The sequence below is a fragment of the Anolis sagrei genome, chromosome 2 (genome assembly GCF_037176765.1).
Source record: "Anolis sagrei isolate rAnoSag1 chromosome 2, rAnoSag1.mat, whole genome shotgun sequence".
Lineage (NCBI taxonomy): Eukaryota > Metazoa > Chordata > Lepidosauria > Squamata > Dactyloidae > Anolis > Anolis sagrei.
The window spans coordinates 292,874,495-292,891,903 of NC_090022.1; the positions used below are offsets into that span (position 1 = coordinate 292,874,495).

Sequence of the window (17,409 nt, forward strand, 5' to 3'; positions counted from 1 at the left end):
GAATCCATTGTGTTGTGTCTCTGGCGGAGCAGGAAACAAGATGGCTCTCTAGGTTCTTGTGGGTTTTTTCGGGCTATAGAGCCATGTTCTAGAGGCATTTCTCCTGATGTTTCGCCTGCATCTATGGCAAGCATCCTCAGAGCTAGTGAGGTCTGTTGGAATTAGGACAATGGGTTTATATATCTGTGGAATGGCTGGGGTGGGGCAAAGAGCTCTTCTCTACTGGAGCTAGGTGTGAATGTTTCAACTGATCACCTTTATTAGCATTTGAAGGCCTGCCTGAGCCTGGGAAAATCTCTTGCTGGGAGGTGTTAATATGTGCCTGGTTGTTTCCTCTCTGTTGTTTTGCTGTTGTAATTTTAGAGTTTTTTAATACTGGTAGCCAGATTTTGTTCATTTTCATGGTCTCCTCCTTTCTGTTGAAATTGTCCACATGCTTGTGGATTTCAATGGCTTCTCTGTGTAGTCTGACATGGTGGTTGTTGGTGTGGTCCAGCATTTCTGTGTTCTCAAATAATATGCTGTGTCCAGGCTGGTTCATCAGGTGCTCTGCTATGGCTGACTTCTCTGGTTGAAGTAGTCTGCAGTGCCTTTCATGTTCCTTGATGTGTGTCTGGGCGCTGCGTTTGGTGGTCCCTATGTATGGCTCTCTCTTCCTTTCCAATATTTCATAGCATCATATTTAATCATCGCTATCATGAATGATTGACAACTGGAAAATAGAGGGAGAAACCGTGGAGGCCATGACAGACTTTGTATTTCTAGGTGCAAAGATGACTGCAGATGCAGACTGTGGCCAGGAAATCAGAAGACAATTACTTCTTGGGAGGAGAGCAATGTCCAATCTCGATAAAATCGTAAAGAGTAGAGACATCAGACTGGCAACAAAAATCCACCTAGTCAAAGCCATGGTATTCCCTGTAGTAACCTACGGATGTGAGAGCTGGACCTTAGGGAAGGCTGAGCGAAGGAAGATCGATGCTTTTGAGCTGTGGTGCTGGAGGAAAGTTCTGAGAGTGCCTTGGACTGCGAGAAGATCCAACCAGTCCATCCTCCAGGAAATAAAGCCCGACTGCTCACTGGAGGGAAGGATACTAGAGACAAAGTTGAAGTACTTTGGCCACATCATGAGGAGACAGCAAAGCCTAGAGAAGACAATTATGCTGGGGAAAGTGGAAGGCAAAAGGAAGAGGGGCCGACCAAGGGCAAGATGGATGGATGGCATCCTTGAAGTAACTGGACTGACCTTGAGGGAGCTGGGGGTGGTGACGGCCGACAGGGAGCTCTGGCGTGGGCTGGTCCATGAGGTCACGAAGAGTCGGAGACGACTGAACGAATGAACAACAACAATCATGTACCTCTTTAATTTTCTCTTTTCCAGCAAGAGCAGACTTACCATGTTTTGTACTGGTAGCCAAGACTTTGTAAGGAGTGAGCTTCAAATCCAGATTCTCCTTTCTCAAGAGCTGCAGGTAAGACAGGAGGATATGTGTTACGGCCAAAATAGTGAAGGGTTTAGTTCAGCATTTAGTTCAGCAAAGCCAAAACTAACCAATCCCTGCTGAAGTATATGAGCAGAGAAAAGAAGCTGGGAAAGTTCTTATGGTCTTGTCAGGGATCAGAAAAATTGGTATGTCAACCAAAACATGGTTACAAAAAAATGGCTCTGCCTTGACAGAAAACACCTGGAAGGAAGAAAAGCTCAGGTGATAGGGCATAAGAGAAAGCCTTTGTGTTGCACGGAGCTCTTCCTCGAAAACAACAGCGCTACAGTGGTTGCAACCCTCCAGATACTTTGACAGAAATTGTTTCACTCTATCTTATATTTTATTTTCTTGCTATAACTGAACACCACCCTAAAGATTTGCATTTTCCACCTTTGCTGATTTTGCTCACTGGAATTTTCCTTATCTTATTCTCTCCCTCGCTATGTTAGAGAGTCCAAGGAGCCCACAAACGTGTGTGATGGAAATTGATTTTTCTCCGTTAGTCTCAAAGGGTATTAGAGGATTACTTCATATCTTTCTTTATGATGAAATAGACTGATACAGTTATGCCTTTCCTTTCAAAATACTTAATAATTATTTTCCATGATATAATTAGATTTCCAGGAAAACTTTTAGCATCCTTTATCCAGAATGCTGAAATCTATATTTCAGAATAGGTGTCTGAGATATGGGCATCAAAGCATTTTCGATAAGAGATTATTCACCTATATACACATATTTACATATTTATAAAATGCTGGTTCAATTAACAACATGGTCACCTTGTCCATGAGTGAAATGATCTGAAGAATCAGTTGATCTTGGCGTAAATCATCTCCATGTTTAAATATCACGGGATATTTGCCCCCGTCTTCAGTCTTGAAGAATAGCTGGGCTGGCATTAGAGCGCTCTGGTTGGGGGGAAATAGCAAAATAAACAAACAAATGAATAAAAAATAGTGGATTGCTGTGAGTTTTTCGAGCTGTATGGTCATGTTCCAGCAGCATTCTCTCCTGACGTTTCGCCCACATCTATGGCAGGCATCCCACAACATGGGTATTTCAGACAGGAAACAATCAGGGACAGCTAACACCTCCCAACAAAGGATTCCCCCAGGCAGGAAGCAGCCAGACTTTGAAGCTTCAAGGCCATTCAATGCTAATCAAGCTGGCCAACTGCAACATTCACACTTGCCTCAAATAGATATAAGAGTTCTTTCTCCCACCCTGGACATTCCACAGATATATAAACCCAACTTGCCTAGTTTCCAACAGACCTCACAACTGAGTTGCTGTGAGTTTTCTGCGCTGTATGGCCATGTTCCAGAAGCATTCTCTCCTGACGTTTCACCCACATCCATGGCAGGCATCCTCAGGGGTTGATTTTAAAACCTCTGAAGATACCTCCCATAGATGTGGGCAAAGCGTCAGGAGAGAATGCTTCTGGAACATAGCCATACTGCCTAGAAAACTCACAGGAACCCAGTAATTCCAACCATGAAAGCCTTTGAAAATTCATAAAACCCTTCTTTTGCATCTGAAATCTCTTCTGACTTAGTTGTTAGTGGACTCAGCCAATCCATAACCAGAAATAATAGGGTTTGGAGTCAAATGTCAGGAAACATGTAGTGTGGTGAGGTACCAGAATTCTTTGTCAGGTAATGCTACAGCCCTCCTAAAACTAAATCTCTCATGTATCTCCAGAATCATATAATCATAGAATCATAGAATCAAAGAGTTGGAAGAGACCTCATGGGCCATCCAGTCCAACCCCCTGCCAAGAAGCAGGAATATTGCATTCAAATCACCCCTGACAGATGGCCATCCAGCCTCTGTTTAAAAGCTTCCAAAGAAGGAGCCTCCACCACACTCCGGGGCAGAGAGTTCCACTGCTGAACGGCTCTCACAGTCAGGAAGTTCTTCCTCGTGTTCAGATGGAATCTCCTCTCTTGTAGTTTGAAGCCATTGTTCCATTGTGTCCTAGTCTCCAGGGAAGCAGAAAACAAGCTTGCTCCCTCCTCCTTGTGGCTTCCTCTCACATATTTATACATGGCTATCATATCCCCTCTCAGCCTTCTCTTCTTCAGGCTAAACATGCCCAGCTCCTTAAGCCGCTCATCATAGGGCTTGTTCTCCAGACCTTTTATCATTTTAGTCGCTCTCCTCTGGACACATTCCAGCTTGTCAATATCTCTCTTGAATTGTGGTGCCCAGAACTGGACAGAGAGACTAGCTAAGATGTATAATTGCTCCAACAAATGTTGGATATGTGTGAAAGAAAAAGGTACATTCTACCACACATGGTGGGCTTGCAGCAAAGTAAAAAAAAATACTGGAAACAGATCCATGTAATTCTTTAAAAAATATAAAACACATATTTCAAAATGACACCTCAAATGTACCTTTTGAATATGCCCGAGGAAGAATTAGAAAGAAAATTTGGAAAAAAAATGTTTTACACAACAGTGGCAGCTCGATTAGTATACGCTAGATATTGGAAAACCCCAGAGAGACCTCCTTTAGAAGAATGGGAAAAATATATTATAGATATCCTGATAATGGACAAAATAACTGTATTATTAAGAGGAGAACTATTAGATAACTTTATTAATGAATGGCAACCAATGATTCAGACATCTTAATGTAAAATTAAACTAAAAATGCATATAGAAGATCCTATAAGACTGTAGGCAAGGAAGAAGCGGATGTAAAGTAAAAGTCTATGATATTTTTATATGTATTATTTAGATAGTAGAATGTGACCCCTTAACGGAAATATATTATCAGATAAATGATTATAGAACATTAATAGATAGAACTTATTGCACCAAACAATGCAACAAACACTTGCAAATGTATGTCTACTTAAATAATAATAATAAAAAATGGTTCTTCACAAAAGAAAACTGCATCTCTCATGATCACATAACACTAAGCCATGGAAATAAAATATATAAAAGTCATAAATAAATAAATAATGTAGTGTTAAAATTTTATTAATTTTACAGTGTAAATGCAGCCATCCTTGGGAAAGACTGATTTAAAAGAAAGATGCACACATACCTTGAGGTTTCAAAGAGAGAAAAGGAAAAATTACAAGGAGGAAAGAAGAAGCATGAAAAACAAATGTACACACTCAACAATCTCTCGATGTCAGTTGCCATTGCTCCTCACTCACAAGTAACATGGACAACAGCAAGACTAGTGACTTTACCTTGAACAATGTTGCTTTCTCTGGGATTATTCCTCTAATTTTGACCTGTGGTTCTAGAGGCAGTGGAATGGGCTCAATGTCTGATAAATTCATCTTTTCATTGTCTGCCAGAAGGGCCTGCAGTCTCTCGTTCTAGAAGTGGAAGGGGACAGAGGAAGGAGAAAAATATGCCAAGGTTTCAGCACTTTAATCTGCTGGTTTTGTCATGAATAACTTTTCAATAACTTTAATAACTTTATTGAAATTTCCAGTGTGAGGGGGGCCAGAAAATCATTTAGACAAAGAATGACATTGAGCATACAGATTCTATACAACTACATTGGATTTACAATTACATTGGTTAGCAAACATACAAAAAGGGAGTTACATTTCCACTCAGCATTCATACACACATGTATATGCATGCATCCTCATGCATCCAAGTATTATCATATCCTTTTCTCCCTCCTTGGAGAAGCACCTGTTAGGCCAGACCCTCCTTTCCTGCAGCCTGCATAGTTCCAAAACTTTCATAATGCCAAAACTTCAAAATACATCATTTCCCTAATCACAATGCCAAGGGCCATATCTCTGTTTTCCATACAGCAGAACCTGACTCCCTGCACAAAATCTAAGACTCCAAAAGTGCACTTCTTCCTCTTTCCTTGGGAAAGAAGCCCCAAAGTGACTAGAATCATGCTTTCTCATAGCATATCTGACACTCTCCAAATACACCATCTCTCTACTTCCTATGGAGCAGAGCATGGCGGGTGAACAAGACTCCTTAGGTCTGCCACAATTTGAGCATCATTAGATTGGGTCTTTTATAGGAATATTCTGCTGATGTAGTAACAAAGTAGCCTTCTTCCATCCTGGTTCCATCTCAATTTATTTATTTATTTATTTATTTATTTATTTATTTCGGTTTCTTCTAACCCTGCCCTTCTCACCCTGAAGGGGACTCAGGGTGGCTTACAAAAGCAAAGGCACAATTCGATGCCCGCATCACATAACAGTCGTAAAACAAAATAGCATCAATTCACAGTTGAACAACAATTCCTGCATTACAACCATAAAACCAATAAAATCAATAAAAACCAATACAAACCCTGGCCAGATGTTGATTCTTCTTGATTGGTGTTGATCTTATGTTGACTTCCTTCTTAACATTGTAAACATTTCTATTATCACTGTGACAGTTCTTATCAGAGCTTACTTTTCAGTTCTTATTAGCAACTTTTAATTACAGTCTAGCATGCAGGTAGTTTGTCATTGCAGGCCTTGGTCTTTTACTGGTGTTTCCAAAATTATTAACTCCATCCATACATCCTTCCATTCATTCCCACATATCATATTAAATTCACATTTATGAAATCTGCATATGAAATTTTTGTGACAGTTTTGGCACTGAGTGTATTTTAAGAGAGAAAAAGTAAGCTATAAACCACCATCATCATTGGATTGTTGTAGGTTTTTTGGGATATATGGCCATGATCTAGAAGCATTCTCTCCTGATGTTTTGCCTCTATCTATGTCAAGCATCCTCAGAGGTTGTGAGGTAAACCTCTGAGGATGCTTGCCATAGATGCAGGTGAAATGTCAGGAGAGAATGCTTCTAGAACATGGCCATATGGCCCGAAAAACCTACAACAACCCAGTGATTCTAGCTATGAAAGCCTTCAACAATACATCATCATCATCATAGAATCAAAGAGTTGGAAGAGACCTCATGGGCCATCCAGTCCAACCCCCTGCCAAGAAGCAGGAATATTGCATTCAAATCACCCCTGACAAATGGCCATCCAGCCTCTGCTTAAAAGCTTCCAAAGAAGGAGCCTCCACCACACTCCGGGGCAGAGAGTTCCACTGCCGAACGGCTCTCACAGTCAGGAAGTTCTTCCTCATTTTCAGATGGAATCTCCTTTCTTGTAGTTTGAAGCCATTGTTCCGCGTCCTAGTCTCCAAGGAAGCAGAAAACAAGCTTGCTCCCTCCTCCTCCCTGTGGCTTCCTCTCACATATTTATACATGGCTATCATATCTCCTCTCAGCCTTCTCTTCTTCAGGCTAAACATGCCCAGTTCCCTAAGCCGCTCCTCATAGGGCTTGTTCTCCAGACCCTTGATCATTTTAGTCGCCCTCCTCTGGACACATTCCAGCTTGTCAATATCTCTCTTGAATTGTGGTGCCCAGAATTGGACACAATATTCCAGATGCGGTCTAACCAAAGCAGAATAGAGGGGTAGCATTACTTCCTTAGATCTAGACACTAGGCTCCTATTGATGCAGGCCAAAATCCCATTGGCTTTTTTTGCCGCCACATCACATTGTTGGCTCATGTTTAACTTGTTGTCCACGAGGACTCCAAGATCTTTTTCACACGTACTGCTCTCGAGCCAGGCATTCCCCATTCTCTTCCCCCATCATCTCATCCTCATGCTGATAATAATAGGAATACTTCTTTCCAAGACCCTTGGATTATCTAACCTACAAAGTTGGTGTCTGAAAAGCAAGGGCAATCAGGTTATTTCCCTACACATGGCAGAGTTTTGCAATACTTCATCCAAGACTGATTAAGGATTAAAGACAGAGGAGCCCCATCCCATATCCAATCTGGCAGACTTAATTTATCTACACATGGGTTTCTGAACTCGAGTAGGAAGAACGGTTTCCTACCATTTACCTTTTTCTTTCGATTCCCACTTTCCCTCTGCACCGCTTTCATGAGATGGACCAACCGATCGACAAAGGTTTGCTGGGCTGCCAGCAAAGAACGCATCACCCTCACGGACTTATCTCCCTGAGCAAATTAGAAAGGGGAAGACAAAAAAAAAGGCAAACATTACTTCTTTTAAGAGTTTTCAAGCTGATATACTCCGCGTACTCCCTAATGGAAATGTTCTGTCATACTTCCTAAGGAGTTCAATGTCCCAAATCTAGCCCCACTGCTCAGGGCCGTTACTGCATCTATTGGGATTATAGAATCATAGAAACATTGAGCTGGAAGAGACCTCATGGGCTATCCAATCCAACCCCCTGCCAAGAGGCAGGAAAAAGCTATGCTGCACCCTTCCAAAAATATCAAAGGCTTTACCTTCAAAAGAGCTTGACTAAACCTCCGCATGACGTTCAGGTACATTTCATGAGTCCTTGGGTCTCTCTGTTGAGTGTCTTGGTCTTCACATTCCACAATCACATACCTGCCATTGAAAATAAGTACGTCAATTGAAACTATGTTTAGATCAATCATTTATCAGAAATAGCAAGATGAAAGGAAGTACCAGAATGTATTTTTTTCTCCCAACAGGGCAACAAAATGGGAGTACACATTAAACAGTGCCAAATCTTTAGCTGGTACAGTCATTATATCCCACAGGGGAACCATAAAAATCTTGTTGTCCCAAAATGCATTTTTTTAAAAGTAGGAAGTAAGATGGAAATCAAATACCCACTTCCCCTTCAGAGGGCATTGGTGGCATTTGAGGAAAGTATTTGTTTGTGTGCATGGTGTGTGGTGCAGCATTTGAGATCTCCTTGGTTGACAATGTCAACCCTTAGCTGCTCTCGCCAGTGTATGACAACGAACTGGAGTGACACACAACATGGAGATAAAACCAATCTTTCCTGATCATTTAACAATATTAATAATAATATAATATAATAATAATAACAGTAATAATAATAATAATAATAATAACAAAAACAACAACAACAACAACAACAACAACATACTTCATTTATATTCTGCTCTATCTCCCTGAGGGGATTACAGAACACACATATGGCAAACATTCAATAATATTATACAATTAACAAGGACAGACAATACATGAACACAGGTATAGGCTTTCTCATCTTTTTTCCCTCTCCGGCATCTGGAGGCAGCACTCAACTCTGGCCACAGGGAAGTGCTGTCACTCCATCTTCCATGCCGAGAAGCTTTGTTGTTGTTTATGTTCTGCAGTTGATGGTGGTTGGTGATGGAAGGGCTAATGTGAGTATTAGTTCTAGAGGGTTTGGTAATCTGTAAGTGGGAGTTCATGGGTGAAAGCAATTAGGGGTGGAGGTGTGCAGGAGATGGGTTGCAGCTGGGTGTTACTGGATTTAAGGAGCTAACTTTGAGACTGATCTTTGGGAGAAAAGTATCTGTTGTATTTTGGTGGTGGATGCTGCTGGTTTTTCCCCCAGGTCTGTTGGATTTTCGGTATCCTGACCTGTCTCCTGTAATCTTGGAACCCTGAAAACTTGGACTGGCTTTTGACTATGGTATAGACTCTTGATCCCTGGACTTTGTTTATTGAACTCTTGGCATTTGACCACTGGAGTGGACCCTTTTGACTACGAAGTTATTTTTGCTATCAGTTTTTGTTTATTCTGTAACAATAGCAAGTGCTAGCTTTGTGTTTTATATTTTGGTCTATTAAAACAGCCAGCAAGTAAGTGCTGTTTTAATTAAACTGTTTGATAAAACTGGGAGTTTGATTCATCTCTACCTAAATAAGGCAGAGCCTTGGCAACGTGACAGTTGTCCACAGGTGTTCTCCCAATCGAATTGGTGGCATGTTCTTATGAGTGCCTTTCATTATCTCCCTGCTTGAAGTGGTTTCTATTTATCTACTCACATAGCTGTTTTCGATCTGCTAGGTAAGCAGAAGCTAGGCTGACACTGGGAGCTCAACTGAACAGGGCTTGAACTGCCAACCTTTCAATTGGCAAGATTTCCTGCAGCTAGTGGTTTAACCCACTGTGCTAAAGCCCGGCTGCCTCGGATGGAAGGCATCCAAAGAAAAATCTAGTCCAGCTCTTGCTACTACAAGGATTCACAGTGCAGATCATGTTGACAGCTGAGCATTCAACTTTCCTTAAAGCCATCAATGAAAGATGTCTACTGAAGGTCTTTAAATGGATGCTGGGTGCATTTACTGTCAATTCTTATACTGGAAAACGATGAAGCTATATAATCTTTCCTAGCTGAACTTATCTACAACATGTACCTCTTTAAGCACAAACTCTTGGACACACCACATACTTCATAAGTACAAAATGGGCTCTACCATTTTCCAGATGTTGTTTATAGATACATATAGGTAGGTCTTAGTCATAATGGAGTCGGGGTTTGAACACTGAACTCTAGGAAAACAGGGTTCAAAAACAAGCTGGCCATGGAAACCCAAATAGGTGACCAAATAGCAAGACATACTCTCTTATTCAAAGGGGAAAGCAGTATCAATCCTCTCTAAATCAATCCTGTCAAGAAAACCCCAAGAAAGCTTTTCCTTGGCGGTCACCATAAATCTTAAATGACTTGGGGGAAAAAACAAGGCTACATATAGATGGAATGTGGGTCACAGTCTTATGTGCCAAGGCCTAAGATCCTGCCAGGGAATGGTGTCAGTATCCTGCTTCTTTCATTCCCATAAACTTTCAGGGTTCCTTACTTACCTATTTGGGGCCCTCCCAATTTGGTCCTGTCTGCAAACTTGACAATTATGCCTTCTAACCCGTCAAAATTCCTGTTCTCTCCTATGCAATGGGTAGAATAGCTACTTTCCCAATATTACAAATTGGTTCCATCTATCACAGTATGTCCCACCATTACTGCAATCTTTTCTTTTACTATTTCCAGCTCCTGCTGAAGCGGGTCAGCCAAAAGAGACCATTGATCAGTGGGCCTGAGGATTTATAGCTACAAGTGCTGGAACTATAGCTCTGACATTCAGATTTTGGCAGTGAGAAATTGAGTAACCTGGAAGAAAACCGGATCAGGGGGATAGTAATAAATGGGTCAATTTTGCAGTTCAAAAGAGAAAGGTTTTGAAGGGATTCAGGAGGTATTGGCACGATCTAGCATACAGGCCATTTTTATGAAACGAAAGAGGGATTGTAGTAAATGTGACCTGAAAAATCCATCTCTTCCTTTGTTCTTTCAGTAAAGATAAAAGAAAGAGGAAAGACAAAGCTAATGCTTTTCCACACATGAACGCGAGGCAATGTAGTACACTGCATGCTAACCTCCCAAATGGTTTAATTACAATACAACCCCCCCCCCCCCCCCATATTTATAGTGGATATATTATAGTGTTTGTACATACACATACAAACACTATGGATACCTAAAACCATGGACAGTACTGAACTTTATACTGTAAGTTAGGCTGGAAACATAACAAAGAATTCCATGGAGAAAATAGGGAGGTCCACATACAGTTCATTGTTATTATTCAGCCCCCCCCCCCCCCCAAATTCTCATGGTGGTTCGCGAAAAGGTCTTACTGGTGCATTATTTAAACTGTTATATTTATTCATATCATGATCTGATCACCATACTTAATATATCCCATATGCATGGGGGTATTGGGGCAATGATACAAAAGGTTTGCTAGGCTAGACCCTCTTTCATTCAGACTCAGCCCCCCCGAAACCCCCCTGAAAATTTTTTAGCCCCCCCCCCCCCCCCCCGAAACGAAATCCTGGCTACGGGACTGGCCCTACACCACTGGAGAAATTACACTGCTTAGCTGGTATTGCTCCACCTGACATCCGCCGGGAAGTAGCAGCCAATAATGAAAGGACCAAAGCAGAGACATCTTCAGCTCATCCCCTGTTTGGGTATCAGTCAGCACGTCAACAACTTAAATCAAGAAATAGTTTTCTAAGATCTACAGAGACACTCGCTGGAACACCTCAGCAAGCGAGAGTCCAAAAGTGGCAGGCTCAAACCCAAAACCTCAATCAATGGCTGATACCAAATGAGGGACTCCCCCCTGGGCACACAGAAGACTGGGCGACTTGGAAGGTGCTGCGCTCTGGCACCACGAGATGCAGAGCCAACCTCAAGAAATGAGGCTACAAAGTGGAATCCACAACATGCGAGTGTGGAGAAGAGCAAACCACTGATCACCTGCTGCAATGGAACCTGAGTCCTGCCACATGCACAATGGAGGACCTCCTTGCAGCAACACCAGAGGCACTCCAAGTGGCCAGATACTGGACAAAGGACATTTAATCAACTATCAAGCTTGCAAACTCTGTGTCTTTTGTATGTTTGTTTGTTTGTTCTGTCAAAAATGTAATACAACAGTTCGGTTAACCAACCACAACCACCAAATCCACGTGGGGGTCATCACAGGTAACGGGCAAGACTCAGGGCTGAGAGGGTGTGTGGAAGTTGCAAGGGAGAAGGAAAGGAAGTTGTGAGGGAGAATATTTAAAATATTTTCAATAAATATTTGAAATTCATATTTATTGAAAAACCACGAAACAGCGAGTCTGCGAAAAGCAAACCGCGGAGTAGTGAGGGAACACAGTATATTTCATAAGATGCATTGTTTTGAATCATCATGGCCCCATGATTAGGGCACAGACAGTATATAATGGTGTTGCCGCAAGAAGGTCCTCCGTTGTGCATGTGGCAGGGCTCAGGTTGCATTGCAGCAGGTGGTCAGTAGTTTGCTCTTCTCCACACCCGCATGTCATGGACTCTACTTTGTAGCCCCATTTCTTGAGGTTGGCTCTGCATCTCGTGGTGCCAGAGCGCAGCACCTTCCAAGTCGCCCAGTCTTCTGTAATAATAACAATGATAATAGTGGTGTTTCCCAAACTGTGGGTCACCTCTAATGCCACTGGCCAGGTTGGCTAAGGCTTCTGAAGCCTGAAATTTTCATCTAGCAAACAAACAAATGAACATATGAGAATGTAAGGCTGGGAACCACGGCTTCAGCACAGTCCACAGATTCTTGCCTAACAATTGCTTTCAGATCTTAGAACATCTTGGTTCTCGCTCAACTTCATTAACCCATATTGAGTTCCATCAGTGTTCCCTCCTAATCTTGCTACCATTGAAACCAGATAGAAACATGGGCCATTAAATCCCTTGCATGCTAACTTCTCAAATGATTTAATTACAGTCCAACCCCAACCCTTATTTTAGCGGATACATTCTAGGACATGCCTACATACATACATAGAAACATAAACAATATGGATACCTAATACTGAACTTTATACTTTAACTTAGGCTGGAAGCATAAAAATGAATATCATGGAGTAAACAGAAATGTCAACAAACACTTCTGGAACAATATTTTTTTGCAATGTGAGCAAATGAAATTGTAGCCATCAAGGCCATGTTTTTTTTTTAATCGTGTCAGAGACAAGTTGAGAAACTGCAAGTCGCTTCTGGTGTGAGAAGATTAGCTCTCTGCAGACACATTGCCCAGGAGATACCCAGATGTGTTACCATCATGTGGGAAGCTTCTTTCTTGTCCCCACATGAGAAGCTGGAGCTGACAAACAGAAGCTTACCCCGTCACATTGATTCAAACCGGCGACCTTCAGGTCAGCAGTTCTGCTGGCACAAGGGTTTAACCCATTGCGCCACTACGCCTCATTAATCCATGGATAAGAAGAGCATACTATGTTTTCAAATAGGTGTTAAAGCTTTTATGTATTTCATAAGCTGCATTGTTTTGAATCATGTTGTCAACTGCTCTTGGTATCATGATTGGGGGAAATGAATAATAATAATAATAATAATAATAATAATAATAATAATAATAATGGCATAAGAGGTGACTCACAGTTTGGGAAACACTATTATTATTACTATTATTATTATTATTATTATTATTCATTTTCCCCAATCATGATACCAAGAGCATAATAATAATAATAATAATAATAATAATAATAATAATAATAATAATAATGGCATAAGAGGTGACTCACAGTTTAGGAAACACTATTATTATTATTATTATTATTATTATTAATAATAATAATAATAATAATAATTGTGTTTCCCAAACTGTGGCTAATGCTTCTGAAACCTGAAATCGTCAACTAACAAACATACAAACAAACATATGGGGATGTAAGGCTGGGAACCACTGTTTCTGCACATCCCACCAATTCTTCCATAACAATTGTTATCAGTTCTCAGAACATCTACTTGGTTCATTAAACCCATATTAAGCTCCATCAGGTTTCCTCCTAGCCTTGCTGTCACTCAAACCAAATAGAAACACAAGTTATTAAATCTCCACCAACAGAACTGTTCTGTCCTGTACCTGGGCCATTAGCCTTCCCTTCCTTGTTTTCTGGCCCTCCTGGAAAAGCGCACAGTAGAATATGTAAAAACAAGACTGGAAGAGCACATTGTAAGAAAGGAGTCTATAGGAACTCCTGCCATGCCCAGAAATTTAAAAATCCATTCTGGAAGTTGAAATCTTCTTCCTATACTTACCAATATAAGTAGTTAGCCAGAGTGGAATTTTTGCATGCGCGGGATATCAAGAACGTGCAGAGATCTTGCTGAAAAAAATGGTTTTAAAAGATAGTTAGGGTTTACAGGTATAATTGCCTTCAGAAAGTCAAAAGACCCCTCTGGAGCTAAATGGGGAACATGTGCCACCCCCAAATATGTTCCCAATCCAGAGGAAGCCAAAAAGAAGATAGTCTTCATACACACACATGCAATCAGGTAGGTTCATGCATACTGTGTAGTATAGATCAGCACTTTGAGACCTACAATTTTGTTGCCATGCTACACCTAGTTTATGGGCCAGAAGTGCTTATTCTCTTGAGTATCTGAACAGGCAAAGCACAGTTGATGCATGTCTTCAAATCTTATTTTGAAACATAATGTTACCTCCAGATTTTCACTATCAGCGGACTCCTTTGATTTAGCCGTAGGAGGTGGAGAAGACACAAGAGGGAGCGGACTTGTGATGATCTGTGAACTGGGAGAAGAACACTGTCATGGGTTTATGCAAAGATTCAAGGCAGCAAAATATGAAGCTGACTTATCCAAAATGATTTACCATCAGAAACAGGATGCTAGATTACATACCTGTCAATTTCTCCAGCATTTGTTCCAGATGTCGCCATGCTCTCAGACATTGAGCCTTGACAATCCTTCTTTGTTGGTTCTAACCCACTCTTGATGTCATCAAAATTTTCGTATTTCAATGCTTGGACCAGCTGCAGCAGGTACATCAGCAGATCCTGGGTACACAAGGTGGAAAAGGAAGGAAAACTGGGCTTGTGAGGAATGGCTTTTCCGTTGTGCCGTTGTGCTTTTGGAGAATGACCACTCAACCCATCTGGTTGTCTTAGCCTACAGCTGCCCTCAAAATACAGCATCTTCCCACCCCTAAAATGTCTAAATCCCATGGTTCCTCCCTGTTGGGCTCCTTTCCTACAAATGCACTTTTATCCCTATCTCACTCAGAGTTTTAACCTTTTGACATTTTACCTCATACATTTGGCCCGCCCTCTGAGTCTGGTTTTACTATGCTGTTTTATATTGTTGATTTTGTTATTTTATATCTTATTATGATGTATTTTGTTATTGTGTATTTATTATGTTGTATTATTTTGGGCTTGGCCTCATGTAAGCTGCCCCAAGTCCCCTTTGGGGAGATGGTGGCGGGTTATAAATACAGTGTATTATTTATTTATTTATTTATTTATTTATTTCAGAGTTTTCTATACCGACCTTCTCACCTCATTGAGGGACTCAGCCCGATTTCCAACCATAAAAACACATACAATCAGTAAAATATCATAGTTCACAATTACAGTAACACATTTAAAATAACAATATATTTAAAACTACAATGGTCAGTCGTCATATTAAAATCAAATATACATCATCTTCCAACCAAAATCCTAGGGTGTTGTCTCATTCATCGAAAGCCTGTCTCCACAACCACGTCTTCGCCCGTTTCCTAAATGTCAGGATAGATGGAGCGGTTCTGACCTCTGCTGGGAAAGAGTTCCAGAGTCAAGGGGCCACCACCGAGAAGGCCTTGTCCCTCGTCCCCACCAGACGCGCTTGCGAGGCCGGTGGGACCGAGAGCAGGGCCTCTCCAGACGATCTTAATAATCTTGATGGTTCGTAAGGGAGAACCATCAAGATTATTATTATTATTATTATTATTATTATTATTATTAATTATTATTATGCCAGAATCACAGCATGGTTTAGAAACCAGTGAGGACAGAAAAGCAGGACCAAAGACAAAGAGATAGCAAGAGAGGGTGCAAGACTGTGAACTCACAAGATGGGAATATATCTCTGAGAATGGGGATGTGGAACATATAGTGTTCCTCTAGATAATGAGGAACAGCAGTTTCTACATTTCTAAGGGTGAGGAATGCCGAGACTTGTAATTCAAAAATGCCCAGAAAATTTTGCTCATCCACATCACAAGGTAAACAAGGTCCTGTTACAGAGCCAGCTCTACCATTAGGCGGAATGACGGAGCTACGTCAGGTGCCTCACTCTGGCTTGCAATTCTGCTGGTTGTTGCTGAATGTTGAGCCAAGCCATAGGTAAATCCCATTGATTCAAGAAATCTATTCTAGTTGAGATAAACAGGATTTAGGCCATTTAATGTTATGAAAGGCCCGCAAATTCTTGTTATCGCTGTGTTTTATTTTCTGCACTGGGATTTAAAAATACAGTTGGCACTTTATTATGTCTCTCAATGATGGGTGGTGGCCTATACTAGGTGGTAGCCTCCTGAAACTGCTGCAGCCCTCCCTCCATAACAAGGTATGAGCTCAGCTGGTGCACAAGTTTTAATTGTGTGAAGGCACTCCTGGCCTCCACTGACACCTGGGGTTCCAGGGTCAGCAATGAATCCAGGATCACTGGGTTGTTGTAGGTTTTTTTTTTTGGGATATATGGCCATGTTCTAAAGGCATTTTCTCCTGACATTTCTCCTGCATCTATTGCAAGCATCCTCAGAGGTAGTGAGGTCTGTTGGAACTAGGAAAAGGGGACCTGTATCTTCATTTAATTGCAACTTGTTGGCCCTCATCTAGTCCAACACTGATGACAGGCACCGGTTTAGGGGCAGACCGGTATCGTTGGCATTAGGTGGAAAGGAGTGATAGAGTTGGGTGTCATCCACATAAATTTGACACCGAACTCCAAAATCCCAGATGATCTCTCCCAGCGGTTTCATGTAAATGTTAAACAGCATGGGGGGGGGGGGGGGGGGCAGAATTGAGCCCTGAGGGACCCCACAGCCACCGGTCAGAGAGTCGAACAGTGCCCCCAAACCCCATCCCAAAAAGACAGCCCAGAAGAATACCATAGTCGATGGTCTCAAAAGCAGCTGAGAAGCCCAGGAGAACCAGCAGTGATGCACTCCCCTTCTCTAGATCAGTGGTTCTCAACCTATGGGTCCCCAGATGTTTTGGCCTACAACTCCCAGAAATCCCGGCCAGTTTACCAGCTGTTAGGGTTTCTGGGAGTTGAAGGCCAAAACATCTGGTGACCCAAAGGTTGAGAACCACTGTCATAGATGATCCACCAAGGCAATCAATGTTGTTTCTGTCCCATAGCCAGACCTGAAACCAGACTGAGGTGGATCCATCACACCTATAACATCACAGGAGTGCATTCCAAGTGATATCATAAATGAATGTCCCTAGGTCTAATATTTGGACCTTGAAATCTCAGGGTCTGAGATAGTCCTTGCATGCCTACACCAACTTCAGAATATTAGAAACCATCATCGTAGTAACAGGCAGCATGAACTTTTAACACAGTACTGACATAAACCTAAATCCTCCCCCCATACAAATAGAAATATTCAGCCAAATCGGCACAGTTGGATGGTATGCAGTCAAAAAGAGGATGACAATTTTTGTCCACCCTAAATAGTACACCTGGATATGCTAATACTGGAAAAAGGAATCCTTTTCATGAATGGGAA

The 17,409-nt window shown here is 41.6% G+C and overlaps 1 protein-coding gene across 1 annotated transcript in view; it reads right to left on the minus strand.

The window, feature by feature from the left end:
* The window catches only part of PIK3C3 (phosphatidylinositol 3-kinase catalytic subunit type 3), a 171,240-nt gene that overhangs the window by 109,442 nt on the left and 44,389 nt on the right, over positions 1-17,409 (minus strand). Inside the window, exons 11-18 of the mRNA XM_067464672.1 lie at positions 14,529-14,683; positions 14,328-14,418; positions 13,923-13,990; positions 7,773-7,878; positions 7,362-7,478; positions 4,702-4,833; positions 2,270-2,398; positions 1,397-1,466 (exon numbers count right to left, since the gene is read on the minus strand). Coding sequence (XP_067320773.1) covers positions 1,397-1,466; positions 2,270-2,398; positions 4,702-4,833; positions 7,362-7,478; positions 7,773-7,878; positions 13,923-13,990; positions 14,328-14,418; positions 14,529-14,683 — 868 coding nt within the window. The remainder of the gene's footprint in view (positions 1-1,396; positions 1,467-2,269; positions 2,399-4,701; positions 4,834-7,361; positions 7,479-7,772; positions 7,879-13,922; positions 13,991-14,327; positions 14,419-14,528; positions 14,684-17,409) is intronic.